Source organism: Theropithecus gelada, chromosome 8, assembly GCF_003255815.1.
Source record: "Theropithecus gelada isolate Dixy chromosome 8, Tgel_1.0, whole genome shotgun sequence".
Classification (NCBI taxonomy): domain Eukaryota; kingdom Metazoa; phylum Chordata; class Mammalia; order Primates; family Cercopithecidae; genus Theropithecus; species Theropithecus gelada.
In genome coordinates, this window is record NC_037676.1 from 29,794,816 (window position 1) to 29,813,341 (window position 18,526).

At 40.3% G+C, this 18,526-nt stretch overlaps 2 protein-coding genes across 4 annotated transcripts in view; one reads left to right on the forward strand and one right to left on the reverse strand.

Annotated features, from left to right (window-relative positions):
- Positions 1 to 5,276, reverse strand: part of PURG (purine rich element binding protein G) — a 38,286-nt gene extending 33,010 nt beyond the window's left edge. Inside the window, exons 1-2 of one of the 3 annotated variants that reach the window (XM_025394563.1) lie at positions 4,638 to 4,748; positions 3,478 to 4,347 (exon numbers count right to left, since the gene is read on the reverse strand). In XM_025394563.1, the coding sequence (XP_025250348.1) occupies positions 3,478 to 4,341 (864 nt within the window). In that variant the 5' untranslated portion in view covers positions 4,342 to 4,347; positions 4,638 to 4,748. Of the gene's footprint in view, positions 1 to 2,382 lie in introns of those variants that run through there. The other 2 variants (XM_025394562.1, XM_025394561.1) reach the window with 2 other exon arrangements.
- A 106-nt stretch (positions 5,277 to 5,382) lies between these two features.
- The window catches only part of WRN (Werner syndrome RecQ like helicase), a 139,559-nt gene continuing 126,415 nt past the window's right edge, over positions 5,383 to 18,526 (forward strand). Inside the window, exon 1 of the mRNA XM_025394193.1 lies at positions 5,383 to 5,566. The gene's annotated coding sequence lies outside the window, so the exon portion shown is untranslated. The remainder of the gene's footprint in view (positions 5,567 to 18,526) is intronic.

Genomic DNA, 18,526 nt, shown 5'->3' on the forward strand with positions numbered 1-18,526 from the left:
ATTAAATTAGTGAACTGACAGATTGTCTGCCTGGACCATATAGCTTTCAAATAGACAAATGTGAAATTCTCCTATCAGAACCAATTATTTCAAGAGGTTCCAACTAGCTTTTCCACCCTGTCATTCATTTTTTTGGCCATGCTCTTTAGTGCAAATAAGCTTGTGTTTGACTCAAGTTTCAGGGACACGGCAGTTTGGGGTTTTAACAAGGAAAATTATAAAATGTAGCAGAACTTTAATATCTTTATAATACATTGCATCTTTTGCATATAAGCAACAGATTAGTGCTGCTTTCAATTGCTAGGAGCACACTGCCAACTATCAAGAGGAACCCGTTTCCAAATTTCATACTATTAGCTTATATTACTACAGTTTTGAGCCTGCACCACATTATGCTTGGATTATTATGTGCAAACATCATCAGTGTTTTAGAATTATACAGTGAACTAGTACTTTTGGTTACTAACTTTCATGCTCATTTTTTAACTTCTAACTTCCAGTTGCCTTAAGAGTTTAATGTCTTCAAGGCAGGGTTTCTGTTATTTTGAAGGATACCATGAACACTTGCAGCTCCACGTATGTTACAAATGACAATAAATAAAGTGAATATTGCACAGATAAGAATAGTAGCTTATTTTATAAGATACATGGCAATACATGTCCTAAGACCAGAGTTTTGAACTGGATCATATTTAATTATGGCTAATGAATTCTTGGGAATTTTAAGTATCAAAAAATCATAGCATCTTCTCATTTTTCAATGATTATGAAAAACATGAAACAAAAGGACTGGCAGAAGGCTTAATAATTTTAGAGTATATTCAATTGCCAGTATATATGCATCTATTTAATCTGCAGCTTTGAGATGGTAAAAACTTTGAACTATACATACAAGGTAGAAAATCTGGCTGCTTAACTAATTCTTTACTTAAATAATTAATGGAAAACTAAATTTAATAGTGTTTATATACAATGAGTTAAAGATATTTATCTTTAAGTCTGACATGGTATTGTATGTATGTATACACACACATATATGCATATACATATATGTGTGTATATATATATAGATATAGACACATACTCAAATCTTATCAGACCCAAAAGGTAAAAGGAAATCATTTAGACCTAATGGATATAAATATTTTAGAATGGAAGACTTTAAGAGAGAGTATACACTCATAGCAATAGCGATAGGAACAATCAAATACTAGAATATTCACAGCTCCAGTTTGCCAAAATCTGACAGGTTGATTATTATTAATAGGCACTATGATGGGCAGCAATAACAATCAGTAGTACAGTAATTCAAGTGCACATCACTCCTTCATAGACCAAAAACTACTTTTTTTAGCAAGCCTACATAGTTATTTTACAGTTAGGACTGTTTAAAAATCCTTGCTACTTTTAGAGTCTCAACACCCACCATGTGCTATTAGCTCTAGTACTAACATTATCTCCTAACCTTCAGTTGTTCCATAGTGATCCAGATGGTCCACAATTATAATGAACTAATGAGATTCCTTCACGCTACTAGAGGAAATGTGAAATACGATCTGTAAACCAACACCAGTATATATGTCGGGGTTACTGATTGCTTGTTCTTAAGTAACATAAACCAATGAAATTAATTTTCGTAATTCATACCATCAAGTTTTCTTAGTGACCTCACGTAAATGTATTGGGGGACAAACCTCTGGAAGAAAAAAATTGCTGATATAATTTTAAATTACTTTTGGCATATAAAAGAAGAGCTACATTCTGATTTGAATCCATGCAGCCAGCTCTCATCAGTGAGAGTAATATTTGGGGGTTGAAATCAGTGTTCTGGCTCTTAAGTATGATTAGATGGACTTACTGTGTAGGAGGTGAATAAAGCCAAGATAAAAGACAATAATTTCATTCAGAAGAAGATATAGCTGAATAGATGTAATTTCAGTCAGTTAATACAGGATGGGTTGGTACACATATAACACTATACCCACTTGTTTAAAAAATTGCTTAGGTGTTGAAAAATTGCTGTGGCACTTCCTGGAAAGTAATTTGTAATACAGGTAAATGGGTGAGTCTTGTGTAAAGTCAGAAAGAGCACCTTGGAAAATGCCTGAATTTTCCTTTCAAATATATTTATAACCAATCTTCAAATAATATTTTTCTCAGACTGGAAATTTGTATTCTAAATTCTTTTTAGAAAAAAAAAATCCCCACCCCCTCCGGAATTAAAACACCTGTAAAATTCAGGTTTATACTGGAAGTGTTGACATGGTTTTAAGGGTAGCAATTGCAAAAGTGCTACTAAAATATATTATTACAGGTATATTTTTATATCAGTTAATTGGTGCACCAACCCTTCTGGAATAGTGTTAAAGAAGAAGCATAAAGTATAACACCTTGAGTCCATGATCTATTTTGGGGAAGAAACCTCTCGCAATCTTCAAATTAGCATGAAAAGCTAAAACACCAAGATTTCCATAGCAAAGCCATTGGATGAAGCCTCCCACTCAATGTGGCATAAAAGTAATTCCTGAAACTTTGGAAAGTCAATAAAAACATAAAGAACATTAAGTAGAGGTAAAGAAGGGATTGTAACTAAACTTAGAATAACCAATTAAAACTCTCCCATGGCTTTGATATGGTAACTATAAAATGTAGGGTTACCACAAAGTTTGAAATTATAGAACACTATAGTATTCTTAAGAAATATTATGACACTGTATTTTTAAGGTTTAATTAGATAAGATTTGATCCTTTGATGGTATAAATATTCAGTTATCCAATGGACAATATACATCTACTTGTCCTTTTATAAGTAAATATATTTATATATACTGGAGGTCAATTTCTGTTTCTGTGGTAACTGCCCTACAGGTAAGCTTAGCAGCTTTTAATGAAGTGGGATTGAAATACTTTTAGGGGAATTTGTTAAATAGAAAGTCACACTTCCATTTAAGTATATGTATCTTTTTTCAGGATTATGTCATAGTGCAATGTAAATCTTAGTTATGGTATTTAGAATGTCAGAATGTCACATTTTGTGCTGATTTGCATACTTCAATAGTCTGGAGCAGTTGAAGCAGCTAAACTATTTAGCTCTGGGAAGGTTGGAATTCCCGTAAGAATTATAGTGATCTATGTGTAACATAACATGAGAATCAGACTTCTTGAAGTATCAACTACTAGAGGTATTACTAGTAACAACGGGCCAAAAAAGAGGAAAAACTTCTTCAAAGGATAATGGATCAGTACTTTTAGCCAATTTGTGATTTTAAATTTTGCCTGATGGAGTTCAATTTCACTCTAGTCGAGGCATTCTTGTTCTTCACCACTGGCCTTTCTGCCATCCATTCTCTTTTCTTTATGGCTGTTGCAAATTTTCCTCATCTCTTCTTCATACTTGATAAAATTCTCCCCAAACCTTGTCCAAGCTTTGAATGGAACAGTAATAGTATTACGGTAAGGTGGTCTCACCTCACTTACCTTCAGGAAAATTCCATATTTATTAGAGCCCACATCAAAGTAGAACCTTTTATTGTCCACTCTGAAAGAAGTCCCCTCTGGGAGTTCTAGTGGGTCATCGTCTCCACCTCTTCGTTCTTCTATGTCTCCTTCGCCATAGTCTTCAATCAGCTGAACCAGGGCATCACGAAACTCAATCATTCCTTGTGCTGGGAGGACAATAGTCTGTTCTTGGCCCAAACTGTGGCCAAAATAACCTATCATGCCAGTCCCCCGCATCATGGTTTGTCTAATCCGTAGGAAGCGACCCCGCTGATTTTCCTTTAGGTCTAGGTAATATTTCCTATTGTCCCTCTCGATATAGTCTGTTTTCAGGACACTGTGAGGATGCTCTTCGGACCCCACGGAGACTGGTGGGGAGGGTGCCGAGTGCTTCTGTCTCCTCCTGGAGCCTTGCTCTTTGCTGTGGCCATGCTCTTGCCGGTGGCCTTTCAGGCCCAGGTGGGCATAGTGCTCGATGAAGTCCCCTAGACAGTCCTTCAGCTCCGCTGCCACAGACAGGGAGAGGGTCAGTTTACTCTTTCTGATGTTGTCCTGCCGGCCTCTCCCTATCCAGACTTCGGCTATCTTTAGGAAGCGGCCCCGGGAGCTTTGCTTCACGTCTAGGTAAAACCTCTTTTTCTGGATGTCCACTCGTTTGGAGGCCAGCTCCTGGATTTCGGCTGCGCCCCCGGCCTGATTAGGGGTGGCTGAGGCCGCGTAGTGGGGGTAGTGGGAGTGCTGGGCCTGGGGATAGAGTCTACTCTTGCTTAGGCCAGAGCCCCCTACATTCTTGCCTCCGCGGCCGCGGCCGCCGCCGCCTCCCCTTCGCCTGGCTCTTTCCATCTTCAGCTGCAAGTGACAAACAGACACACGGGGTGGGGTGGGGGAGGGGTGTTGAGAACAATCGCAGACGCCCCTCGGCCTGGCCGCCCCCGCCGCTGCCCGCGACCCCCACGCCCGGCCCGGCTCCCCCGGCGCCGCAGCGCGGGGCTCCAGCTCCTGCCGGCCGGTTGGCGGCCGCCGCTCTGGCTCTGCCCGCGCTCCCCGCATCCCTCTGCCGCCCCCGGGGCCGCTCCCGCACGCCGCCGCCGCCCGTCCCGCGTTCCGCGACCCCGGGTCCCCAGCCGGCGGGCACTCACATCATCTCTGCCATCACCGCCGCCGCCGATGCCCTTCACGACCACCGCCGCCGCCGCCGCCAGCTCTCGGCCCCTCTGCTGCAGCCGCCGCAGCCGCCGCCCCCCGCCTCCTCCCCCGCCGCCGCCGCTCGCACTGCCCCCCGCCGGAGCAGCCGGGCAGGGGCATCGCCCGCGGCGCCCACCGCCGCCGCCCCTCCTGCGGCCGCTGCTGGGGCCGCTGCCGGGCTTCGGACACCGGCCCCACACCCGCCAGGAGGGGAGGGGAGGGGAGGCGGGGAGAGCGACGGCGGGGTCGGGCGGTGGACCCCGCCTCCCCCGGCACAGGCGGCTGAGGGGAAGAGGGGGTCTCCGCTTTTCCTCAGTGCACGCCCTGACGGAAGCCCGGTGCGTGGGGTGCAACGGGAGTGCGAGGGGACTGGACAGGTGTGAAGAGGTGCGAACGAGGACCAGGTAGAGGGAGTGTTCTCACTTCTCCGGATTCCACCGGGATGCGGGACTCTGGCGGCCCAGCGGCACCTGCAAAGAGACTACACTTCCCGAGGAGCTCAGCGGCAGTGAGGGCCTCCGCGCATGCGTACCGCGGCGCGCTGGGCGGGGCTGGATGGGCTGTGGTGGGAGGGCTGCAGCGCCGCGCGAAAGGCTAGCCGGGCCGGGGGCGGGGAAAGGGGTGGGGCAGGAGCGGGGGCGGGGAAAGGGGTGGGGCAGGAGCGGGGGCGGGGACGGGGCTGGAGGGGCGGGTCGGGTCGGTCTCCCGAAGCTGATGTGTACTGTGTGCGCCGGGGACGCGCCGGCGTGTACTGTGCAGCGCGGGAATGAAGTTTGCTGATTTGGTGTCTAGCCTGGATGCTTGGGTTGCAGGCCCTGCTTGTGGTGGCGCTCCACAGTCATCCGACTGAAGGAGAAGACCTGTTGGACTTTATCTTCTCAGGGTAAAGTGTCTTCCCATTTCCGTTTTGCCAGCTCGGTGCCCCGGCTATCTATCGTGCTAGGCTTCTGAGACACGTGGAGGTGCTTAGGCCCGCGGAGCAGGCCCCTGGGCTGTGTTTGGGAGATTCCGGAAAAAACAGACATTCTACCTTTCCCTTTCCCCTCGGGAGCAGCCAGGAAAGGCGTCTGTCGGAGCTTCCGCCATTCAAAAAGTGCTTCCCCGCCACTCCCGGCCCCAGCCTGATGTTTACCCTGCGCGCTTAGGTTGCTGTCTTTCTGGTACGGCCTTATGGCAGAAATTGAGCCACTCCAGGTCTGCACAGTAAAGTCGAGGGAAATAACCTACTGTCTATGATTTAGCAAGTGATGATGGATATTTTTGAGTTCAAATCGCTCAGTCCTTAATGGATTTTCTTTTTTTTCCTAGTTGAATGTCAGTTGTTCTCCGGCTAGGTTTGATATGAAAAATACTACTCCCTGTTGAAGAGGGTGATATCATTCTTAGGATGCTAATACAGGAGTCTGTAAGTCGGAGTACTTCAGGCTTTTTATGGTTTGGTACATTTCTTTTTAGGGGTGGAAGATTGGGATAAGTAGGACAGTTCAGATCTTGATGTCATTGAATAGTGGTGTCGACCTAAAAGGAAGAGGCTGGGGCACAAAATTTTAATTTAAAGTGTTTACTTTAGCCAAAATGAGGGCAGTTGCCCAGGACTCATATCCCAGTTGCCTTGGGGCGTGCTCCTTCAGCCCTTGGTTGCAAGCAGATTTTTAAAGGCGAAGGGAAGGAGTGGGCTGAGACAAAGCTGGTCAGGAATTGTTATTGGTTTACAGAGATACCATTGCTTGGTGATTGGCTGTACACTGTAACTCATAGGGTATGAGTTATCGTGTCCAGCATATGGCGTTTTATGGCTACTTGGTACCAGCCTAGAGCACACATAGCAGGTGGGCTTTAAGAGATAATTATCCAGCTCAAGCAGGGAGTGAGATGGGACTGTTTTTTCATTCTAATGCCTCTCTGGGCCTGATAATTTAAAGGGGCTTCCATTCTTCAGCTAAAATTTTATTTTCTACTTTTTTTTACCCACAGTGGTCTCCCTTTATTAATCCAACAAATGTTTATTAAGGACTGCTCTAGGCACTAGAGATACCAAGAATGAACAGAATAGACAAACATCTCTCTCCTTTTGGAGCTTACATTTTAGTGGACAGAGACAGGCAAAAAATAAAATGTATAGGGTGACATAAGGTGAAAATGGAAATTAAAAAGGAAAGGGAGATGAAGAGTGTGTGTGTGTTGGGGGTGGAGGGCTGTAGGGAGCTGCAGTTGTACAATAAGTGGTCAGGGAAGACCACACTGAGAAGGGAATTTTTGAGTCCAGAGCTCAAGGAAGTGAGAGAACTTACCTTGAGGCTCTCTGGAGGAGAAGAAAGTGCAAAGGCCCTGGGGGAACCTGCCTCTTTATATTCAGAGAGCAACTTAAGAGGCCTAGTGAGCTGGAGCCCAGCGGAGAGGAGGTCAGAGGTCAGGCCAGAAAGGGAACGGGACCAGAATATGTAGGACTTTATGGGCTATATTGAAAATTTGGGCTTTCATTCTGAGGGAGATGGGAAGCTGTTGGAGAGTTGTTAGGGAAACGTGATCTGAATTATGTTTCTAAAAAATTGTGGTAAGATATCATAAAATTTGCCATATTAACCATTTTTAGGTGCAGTTTAGTGACATTAATTACACTCATCATGTTGTGAAATCATCACCACGGCTATTTCCAAGACTTTAATGACTTCAGACAGAAACTGTAACTTTTAAGCACTAACTCCCCATTGCCTCATCCACCCAGCCCTTAGTGACTTGAAATGTACATTTTTCCTCTACAAATTTGCCTATTCTAGATATTCTACATAAGTGGAATCATATAATATTTGTCTTTTTTGTATCTGGCAAATTCCACTTAGCATTCTTTTTTTTTTTTTTAAACAGCTTTATTGGGATAGAATTAATATAGCATACGGTTCACCCATTTAAAGTGTGCAATACAATGGTTTTTAGTTTGTCTTCAGAGTTGTACAGCCTTTATCACTATCACCTTTAGAACTTTTTCATCACCCAAAAGAGAAACTCCATAACCATTAGTACTCAATCCCACCTGCTTTCCTAGGCAATCACTTACCTATTTTTTTGTCTCTATATAGCTATCAAACCCTATAACATTCCTTCTATCTAACTGTATTTTTGTACTCATTAACAACCTCTCTTCATTCCCACCACCCACCCACCCCAGCCTCTGGTAATCACCATTCTACTTACTACCTCAGTGACATCAAATTTTTTAGCTCCCACATATAAGTGAGAACATGCGATATTTGTCTTTACGTGCCTGGCTTATTTCACTTAACAGAATGTCTTCCAGTTCCATTCATGTTGCTGCAAATGACAGGATTTCATTGTTTATTATGGCTTAATAATATTCCATTATTGATGTATATCACATTTTCTTTATCCACTCATCTGTTGATGGACAGTTAGCTTGATTCCATATTCTGGCTATTGTTGAATAGTGCTGCGGGAAACATGGAAGTGCAGATAGCTCTTTGACATACTGATTTCATTTCCCTTACATATATACCCACTAGTGGATTTGCTGGACTCGCTTGTAGTTCTACGTTTAATATTTTGAGTTATTTCCATAATGGTAGTAATTTACATTCCCACCAACAGTGAGGAAGGAGTTCCCTTTTCTCCACATCCTCGCCAATACTTATCTTTTGTCTTTTTGGTAATAGCCATTCTAACAGGTGTGAGGTGATATCTCATTGTAATTTTGATTTACATTTCCATGATGGTTATTGATGAGCAATGTTTAATATACCTGTTGGTTATTTGTATATCTCCTTTTGAGAAATGTCTATTCAGGTCTTTTGCTCATTTTTTAAATACTTTTTTTTTTTTTTTTTTTTTTTGCTATTGAGTTGTTTGACATCCTTAAACATTTTGGAAATTAACGTCTTATCAAATGTATAGTTTGCAAATATTTTATCCGATTCTGTAGATTCTGTCTTCACTCTGTTGAATTTGCTATGCAGAGAAGCATTTTATTTTGATGTAATTCCTTTGTCTATTTTTGCTTTTGTTGCCTTTGCTTTTGAGGTCATATCCAAAAAAATCATTGCCCAGACCAGCGGTCCCCAACCTTTTTGGTACCAAGGACTGGTTTCATCAAAGGCAATTTTTCCATCGACAGGAGGGAGGGGATGGTTTCAGGATGATTCAAATGCATTTCATTTATTGTGCACTTTGTTTCTATTATTATTACATTGTAATATATAATGAAATAATTATACAATTCACTGTAATGTAGAATCAGTGGGAGCCCTGAGCTTGTTTTCCTGAAACTTGAGGGTCCTATCTGGGAGTTATGGGAGACAGTGACAGATGATAAGGCATTAGGTTCTCCTAAGGAGTGTACAACCTAGATCCCTTGCATGTGCAATTCACCGTAGGGTTTGCGCTCTTATGAGAATCTAATGCCACTGCTGATGTGACAGGGGAGGTGGAGCTCAGGAATGTGGAGGAGCTGTAAATAAAAATGAAGCTTCGCATGCTTGCCTGCTGCTCACCTAGTGCTTTGTGGCCTGGTTCCTAACAGGCCACGAACTGGTACTGATCTGTGGCCCAAGGGTTGGAAACCGCTAGCCCTGACCAATGTTAGGGAGCTTTTTTCCTGTGTTTTCTTCAAGTGGTTTCATGGTTTTAGGTCTTACATTTAAGTCTTTAATCCATTTTGAGTTGATTCTATATGTGGTGAGAGATGATTGACTACTTTCATTCTTTTGCATATGGTTATCCAGTTTTCCCAACACCATTTATTGAAGAGCCTGACCTTTCCCCATTGTGGGTTCTTGGCTCTTTTGTCAAAAATCAGTTGGCTATAAATGTGTGGTTTTATTTCTTGGGTCTCTATTCTGTTTTATTATCTGTGTGTCTCTTTATGCCAGTACTGTGCTGTTTTGATTACTAGAGTTTAGTATATTTTGAAGTCAGGTAGTGTGATACCTCTAGCTTTGTTCTTTTAGCTCAAGATTGCTTTGGCTATTCAGGGTCTTTTGTAAGGATAATGTTTTCAGGGTCCACCCATGTTGTGGCATGTATCAGAACTCGATTTCTTTTTATGACTGAATGATATTCCACTGTTTATATTATATATATGCCATATTTGTTTATTCATATGTTGATGGACACTTAGGTTGTTTCCACCTTTTGGCTGTTGTGAATAATGCTATTATTAACATTGGTGTACAAGAATCTGTTTGAGTTTTTGTTTTCAATTCTTTTGGGAATATAGCTACGAGTGGACTTGCTGGGTCATGTGGTAAGCTTTTGGTTTAGCTTTTTAAGGAACTGCTAAAACTGGTTTTCCATGGGAGCAGTGTACAAGTGTTCCAGTTCTCCGTATACTCACCAAAAATTAATTTCCTTTTTAAAAAATTATAGCTATCCTGGTAGGTGGTGGGAAGTGGTATCTTAGTGTGGTTTTGTTTTGTATTTCTTTAATGACTAATGATGTTGAGCATCTTTTAATGTGCTTATTGGCCATTATATATCTTCTTTGGGGAACTGTCTATTAAGTCCTTTGCCATTTTTTATTTGAGTTTTTTTTTTTCTTTTGAATTGTAGGAGATCTTTATATATTTTGAATATTAAACCCTTATTGGATATAAGATTTGCAAATAATGTCTCCCATTTTGTGGGTTTTCTTCACTTTTTGATATTGTTCTTTGATTCACTTTTACATTTTTATAGAGTCCAGTTTATCTATTTTTTCTTTTGTTGCCTATGCTTTTGGTGTCATACCTAATTCCCAAATCCAAGGCCGTGAAGATTTTCTGCCATGTTTTCTTTTAATAGTTTTATAGTTTTAGTTTTTCTATTGGCGTTTTGAGTTAATTCTTATATATTATTTTGATACATTTTAAGTTATTTTTGTATATGGTGTGAGGTAGGGGTCCAGCTTCACTCTTTTGCATATGGATATCCAGTTGTCCTAGCACCACCTGTTGAGGAGTATTCTTTCCCCACTGAATGGACTTGGCACCCTTGTCAAAAATCAATTGGTCGTAAATGTATGGATTTACTTCTGGAATTTCAATTCTATTCTATTTTATTTATATTTCTGTCTTTATGCCTCTACCACACTGTTTTGATTACTGTAGCTTTGTAGTAAGTTTAGAAATTAGGAAACATGAGCCCTCCAAGTTTATTCTTCTTTTTCAAGATTATGTTGGCTATTTGGGGTCCCTTGCAATTCTGAATTTGAGGATCACCTTTTCCATTTCTGCAGAAAAGCCTTTTGATAGGGATTGCATTGAATCTGTAGGTAACTTTGGGTAGTATTGACATCTTAACAATATCAAGTCTTTCTATGCATGAACATGGGATGTCTTTCCAGTTATTGGTGTTTTCTTTAATTTCTTTCAGCAGCGTTCTGTAGTTTTCAGAGTACACGTTTTTCACCTCCTTGGTTAAATTTATTCCTTGGTATTTTATTCTTTTAGCTGCTATTGTAAATGCAGTTACTTTCTTACTTTCCTTTCAGATTGTTCATTTCTGGTGTATAACAACAGCTGATATTTCAGTGTTGATGTTGTACTCTGAAACTTTGTTGAATTTACTTCTTAGATCTAGTAGCTTTCTTTGAGATTTTTATATGGGATTATGTCATCTGTATATAGAGATAGTTTTACTTCTTCCTGTCCATTATGGTTGCTTTTTATTTCTTTTCCATGTCGAATTTCTTTGGCTAGAACTTCAATAGGATATTGAAAAGCAGTGGTGAAAGTGGGTATCTTTGTCTTGCTTCCTATCTTAGGTGGAAAGCTTTCAGTCTTTTACCATTAAGTATGGTGTTAGCTGTGGGTTTTCATAAATGCCCTTTATCATGTTGAGGAAATACGCTTTTATTCCTAGTTGTCTGAGTTTTTATCATGAAATTATGTTGGATTTTGTCAAATGCCTTTTCTGTGTCAATTGAGATGATCATGTGATATTTTGCCTCCCTTATCTTAATGTAATGTGTTATATTGATTAATTTTCTTATACTGAACCACCCTTGCCTTTCTGGGGTAAATTTCAGTAGCTCATGTTATATAGTCCTTTAAATTGAGTTATCTTGTAATGGAATCACTGCTGCTGTTTTGAGCATAGACCAGACAGAAAAGCAGGTAAAAGGTAATATGGCTTGAACCAGCGTTGTAGCAGCGGAAGTGGTGAGAGGAGGTAGAATTCTGGCTTTGTTTTGAAGATAGAACCAACAGTATTTGCTGACAGATTAGATGCAGAATGTGAAAGGAGGAGATGAGTCAGGGTGAATCCAAGGCTTTTGGCATGAGCAACCAGAAAGATGTAGGTGACTTACTAAGATGGGAAATATACAAAAGGAGCAGTTTGGGGAAACTATATCTGTTGAGTGGAATATGCCAATTAGAGATTCAAATATCCAGTAAATAATTGGCTATCAAAGTTTGAAGTTAAGAGGAATGGTCTAGGCTATTTATATAACTTTGAAAGTTTTGTGTATAACAGCTAATTTAAAAGCCAGCAGACTGACTGTGCTCTCTAAGAGAGTGAGTGCAGAGGGAGAAGAGAACAGGTCTGTGACTTGTATCCTGGAATGCTGTAATGTTTAGAGATTAGGGAGGTAAGAAGGAGCAGCAAGCAGAGTATACTGAAAAGAGATTGTTACTGATATAGATGGAGACTCAAGAATTATCACAGAGGCCTGGTAAAGTGTTTCAAGAAGATGGGTGTGATTAATTGTGTCACTTACTGCTGGTGCATTGACTCAGATGAGAGTTGAGAATTGGCTATAGGATTTGACAACATAAAAGTCATTAGAAACCTTGACATGAGCCCTTTTAGTGGAGCGGAGTGGTTACAGTGGGTTTAGGAGAGGATTAAAGGAGTGGAAACGGAGATGCTAGTGTAGATGACTCTTTTGAGTAGTTTTCCTATAATAGGGAGAATAATAATGGAGCAGTTAGCCAAAAGTTGAGGTTTTTTTTTTTCTTTTTTCTTTTTTTTAGTTGGGAAAAATTAGATGTATGTTGATGGGTCTTTTCTGGCAGACTAGTAGAGAGGAAAAAGTTGATGATATAGGAGATGGGAAAATGTCTTTGAGTAGATGTCTTTGAGAAAATGTCTTTGAGTAGATGTCTTTGAGAAAATGTCTTTGAGTAGATGAGAGGTTTGCACACATGGAGAGGTTGGATGTAGGAGTACAGATAGTTCATCCATAGTTACATAAGAAAAGGTAGATATATTAGGATTCTCCTGAGAAACAGAACCAATAGGAGATCTTTATATCTCTGTGTCCATCTCTGTATCTCTGTCTCTGTATCTATAAAGAGATTATAAAAGTCTTAAGATCTGCCAGGAGATATACCCACTGGAGCTAATGGTATAATTCCAGTCCAGTTGTGAAGGTCTGAGAACCAGGGAGCCTATGGTGTAAGTTCTAGTCTGAGTCCAAGTCTGAAGGCAGGAGAAGACCAATGTCGTAGCTCAAAGACAGGCAGAGGGAGCAAATCTTCCCATACTTAGCCTTTTTATTTATTCAGGCCTTCAACAAATCGAAGGCCCACCCACATTAGGGAGGGCAATCTGCTTTACTCAGTCTACTGAATCAAATGTTAGTCTCACCTAGAAACACCCTCACAGACACACCCAGAATAATGTTTAACCAAATATCTGGGCACCCCATGGCCCACTCAAATTGACACATAAAATTAACCACCACAGTAGAGTATGTGGGTACAGATATAATTATGTGAATAGATTTCAGGGTAAGAGCTTGTGGAAATTCATTTTTGATTGGTTCTAATGAAACCAGAAGCAAGATCATCAGCTAAGAGTGATGATCGGTGGAGGAGATATGAAGTTTAAGTGGAGAAGAGAAGGTATAAAATAGTCTTAGGAGGGGAGGATAGTAAATAGATTAGGGAAAAGTTGTAGGATTGCTAGGAAGCACTAAGGGCCCACCTGGGGCTGGTGGTCACAAATTTAAGGTGAGACCAGTCAAAATGGTTATGTTTTTCACCTGCTACATTCATTCAGCTGCATAGGTACAGGCAGAGTAGGTAAAGGGTTCTTTTTTATTCAGGATTAGAGTTTTGCCAGGAGATAGTGATAAAGCCAGAAGGGCAATGAATTTGAGGGAGTATGCAAGGAAGTGGCTATCAACTTGGAATTTAAACTGGTCGAGAAGAGAATTAAGGACTGCCCAAGTGGATGAAGACAATGATATGGTAGCAGGACCCTTAAAGGTCCCAGTTAGGTCAAAAGATTTTTGGAATTGAGTTTCTAGAGGGAATGAACTTGAAAAACAGAAGGTGTTGGTTGGAGAGTGGGATATATGGAATTGAGATTATGGAAGGATTTAGTCATTGGTAATAACATAGTATCTTTGTAGGAATAAATGGGTGGAGCAGGATACAGACGAGATCACTGGAGGAGAGCTGGTCAGAAGACTGGGAGGCACTATCTCCCTTGGATATTATACATCAAAGATTGTGATCTACTAGACAAGGAGTGGGGAAAGGGTAGGATGTGGATATTAATGGCTATAGTTTTGATGGTGATGGTCATGGTGATGATAGTGGTCCATTAACACTCAAATACCATCAATTTCATTTATATCTAACACCACAAAGTTAGGTGTTGAGTTACATGTGGTTATATTGGAACTAATAGTCAACCCTTCATGGACTTCTATTCTTTGATCAGACTCTTCTTGTAGGAGTAGTAGGTGCCTTAAAGCGCCTTTTTATAGTTGTCAGATTGAAATCCTTCACCAGTGGTTTAGTTTAACCCTGCTACTGTGGAGGTTTCTCTTGGCTTTCTGTGTGGGCTGCTGCTTTGTCTAGTTTTACCTTTTGGGGTTAGCATACTATTGTGAATAATTTATTGGTGAGAAGGTAAGCAGAGAAGTACTCTATATCCTAGTAGTTTCTTATCTAGGAATCTGTCCTATAGCAATAATAGGAATGCCTAACAATACCCACATATCCACAAGGGTATTCATTGAACATTATTTTTGGTGAAATTCACAAGCAAGTTAATTGTCATCAATAGGGAATTGTTAAATAAATTACAATAGATAAAGAAAATGGAATTCTATACAATCTTCAAAAAATCAGATCAAGAAGTGGTATTACATTTTAATTATCCCATCCTGTCAACAAGGGTGGCTTCAGTTGCAAGTAATGGAAAAACCAAAGTCAAACTGACTTTAGCAATAAAAAGTTATTTATTGGTCTATTTAATGGAGACATCTGAGGTAGAGTGGACTTCAGGCAAGTTCACTCAGGGATCTACCAATTTTTGGCCTTATTCTTGGCCCTCTTCTATGAAACCACCTTCAGGGTGGTTTCTTGTATGCTTATAAGATGGCTACTTGCACCAACCATGACTACATCTAACAGGAGCAAAAGCACCTTTTCCCTCACCAGAGAAGGAGAGTCCTGAGCTTTGTTGCACTTGAACTGCCTTGGAACCAATAATTATGGCCAGGAGATGGAGGTTAGAGAGCTGAGACCTGGGTCATAGCTCCTATCCTTGAATCAGTTGTATAGCAAGGGGAATTGGATTTTCCTGTTGGCCTTAAGACACTTGGATTTCACCTGTAGTCTTGGTGATGAGGTCAATTCCATCCATAAAACTTTGCTGTTATACATTTTGGGATAGGGTGAGGAGGGCTGAATGGAGATTAGGATGCTATTGAAATTTATTGTACACAATGGATCGTTATCATCTTCTTTCTTAGTGTTAAGGTAATCAGCCTCTTTTTCCTCCTCCTATGCTTGACTTTACTAAAACCCTGAGGTATGTTTAACCTCAGGACTCCAATTTGAAAAAATATAGACTGTTATTTACTTTATTACTTACAGAAGCCCTTCGTAGTACTCTCAGATAGCAAGAAAGATGTAGACAGGAAGTAGGGGAGGGGGATCCTGCTTACTGAGAAATTATAGAGTATTGAAACTCCTCCTTCATATACCTGCCCTCAATCCCATTCACTTACCAGTAGGGGCCCCTATTAATTGGTACCTGACCTGCTTTTGCTGTTCATTCATAAAACTGAGTCATTGAAGTACAGTAGAAAAATAATTAGACTACAAGATAACTTTTTTCCTTCCAGGAAATCCATAATTACAAAATATCTGATTTTTCTTCTTGTTTGTATTATGTAAACTTACCCTGTCTGAGGGTCCTCCTGGATTGTTCTTTGCATTTATATATACATAGAATTTCATTTTCTTTTTTTTTTTTTTGAAACGTTGAGATGGAGTCTCACTCTGTCACCCAGACTGGAGTGCAGTAGCATGTTTTCAGCTCAGTGCAACCTCCACCTCCCGGGTTCAAGCGATTCTCCTGCCTCAGCTTCCTGAGCAGCTGGAATTATAGGCGTGCACCACCACGCTCTGCTAATTTTTGTATTTTTAGTAGAGATGGGATTTTACCATGTTGGTCAGGCTGGTCTCAAACTCTTGACTTTGTGATCTGCCCGCCTTGGCCTCCCAAAGTTCTGGGATTACAGTGTGAGCCGCTGTGCCCGGCCAATTTCATTTTCTATTTTAAAATTTAAACTACCACTGACACTTCATTTTCCCCCTGTTTTACTTAGCATTTATCTTAGAGAATGATCTTAATATGTGTAGTTCTATTTTATTCTTCTACTGGCAGCTTAGTATGTGCCATATTATGGATGTGTCATTGTTTATTTACCTGTTAATTTACCCTATAACTGCTTCCTGTGTTTTTGCTTTTACAAAGGGATGTAACGAACATCCTTTACGTCCATCTTTGTGCATATGTGCAAATATTTCCATAGGATAGATGTAATTACTAACTTGAAAGTTATGCAGATTTAAAATTTTGATGCCTTCTATGAAACATCTTTCAAAATGGTGATGCCAGTTTCTTCTCTCGTGATTACTGCATATGGTCAGTCTTTTAAATTTTTGCTGATAATGATATATCAAAGTTATAACCAGTTTTTTGCCTCATTTATTGAATAACTTGTTCTTTCTCAAAGACAAGACCTGCCTCCTTCATCATATGTCAGATTTCCATATTCACATGGATCTATTTCTGAACATGGCAAGTTTTATTTATTGTATGTATTTAAGGTGTACAACGTGATGTTTTGATACATGTATACATAGTGAAACGATTCCTACAGTCAAACAAATTAACATATTCACCACCTTCCATAGTCTCTGAAGTCTTCAAGGTTTTCTCAGTATGGTGTTAGACATGTTATGTTCTGATCTGTTTTTGTATTTTTACACTAATTCCACACTAATTTTTCTTTTTTTTTTGACTGGGAGTCTTGCTCTTATTGCCCAGGCTGGAGTGCAGTGGTGCCACCTCTGCTCACAGCAACCTCTGCCTCCCAGGTTCAAGCAATTCTCCTGCCTCAGCCTCCCTAGTAGCTGGGATTACAGCACCCGCTACCATGCCTGACTAATTTTTGTATTTTTTTTTTTTTAAATTTATTTATTATTATTATACTTTAAGTTGTAGGGTACATGTGCATAACGTGCAGGTTTGTTACATATGTATACTTGTGCCATGTTGGTCTGCTGCACCCATCAACTCGTCATTTACATCAGGTATAACTCCCAATGCAATCCCTCCCCCCTCCCCCCTCCCCATGATAGGCCCTGGTGTGTGATGTTCCCCTTCCTGAGTCCAAGTGATCTCATTGTTCAGTTCCCACCTATGAGTGAGAACATGCGGTGGACTAAATGCTCCTAATTTTTGTATTTTTAATAGAGACGGGGTTTCACCATGTTGGCCAGGCTGGTCTCGAACTCCTGACCTCAGGTGATCCGCCCACCTCAGCCTCCGAAAGTGCTGGGATTATAGGTGTGAGCCACCTCGCCTGGTACACACTATTTTAATTACTGTAGTTTTAAAAGTTTCGTATTTAGTAGGGTGAATTTTCCCTTGTTGGTCTTGTTTTTCAAAAAAAAATTTGCTGCTCTTGAGTATTTTCTCTTCCCAGTGAACTTTAATGTAAACTCATGTGGTTCGATGAAAAATTCTGCTGACAGTTTTTCTCGGTATTGCTTCTTGAGTGTATTGATTTAATTAATATATTTACAGTTTTGGGTCTGGCTATGCAGGAACTCAGTGTGTCTTATCCAGTCCTTTTTTAACTGTCTTAATAAAATTTGCTAGTTGTCTTTAAAATGGATCTTATATATTTTATGTTAGGTTTATTCCCAGGTAGGTTGTCATTTTTGCTGTTACTGATTTTGGATATCAATTTTGGATATAATTGTATAATTTGGACTTGGATATAATTGTATTCCATTCTGTCTCATATATAAAAATGAGATAGGATAATAATTTATCTTAGGATAAAAATAATTTGAGTATCCTTATTTTGAATCTGGTTACCTTATTTGCTCCTGTTAAACAAATAGATTAAATTACCTGTCCTCAAAGAGATACTGTGGAAAACTTATTTATTTTAGGAGACTTTGGAACTTTGATAAACATTAGGCTTATCTTTTGTAAAAGCTGGTTAGTGATAGCAATCAGACTCTTTTAAAGGTGGTTTTTTTCTTTCCTTTGATAAAATGCTTAATATGAGGGAGGATTAAGAAAGAGGATGGCTTTTGAACAGTTTCTTCATGGGGAAATAAGAAATTAGAATAATTTAATGTTCTCCAAAAAAAAGGAGAACAATGACCTTCCCTCCTGAGCCTACTTCAAGCGTCTGTTTCTTTCTAACTCTATTGTTCTTATCTCTGCATTTTTCTGATCTCTTCTACTGTTAGTGTTTTAGGCTAGCTCCTCAGCAGAGGGCAGAAATTCACCTTCTCTTTAGCTGTGTTTGAAACCAAGAAGATAGAGGTATGAGATCTTCGTAGTCTGTAGTAAGAATTATAGA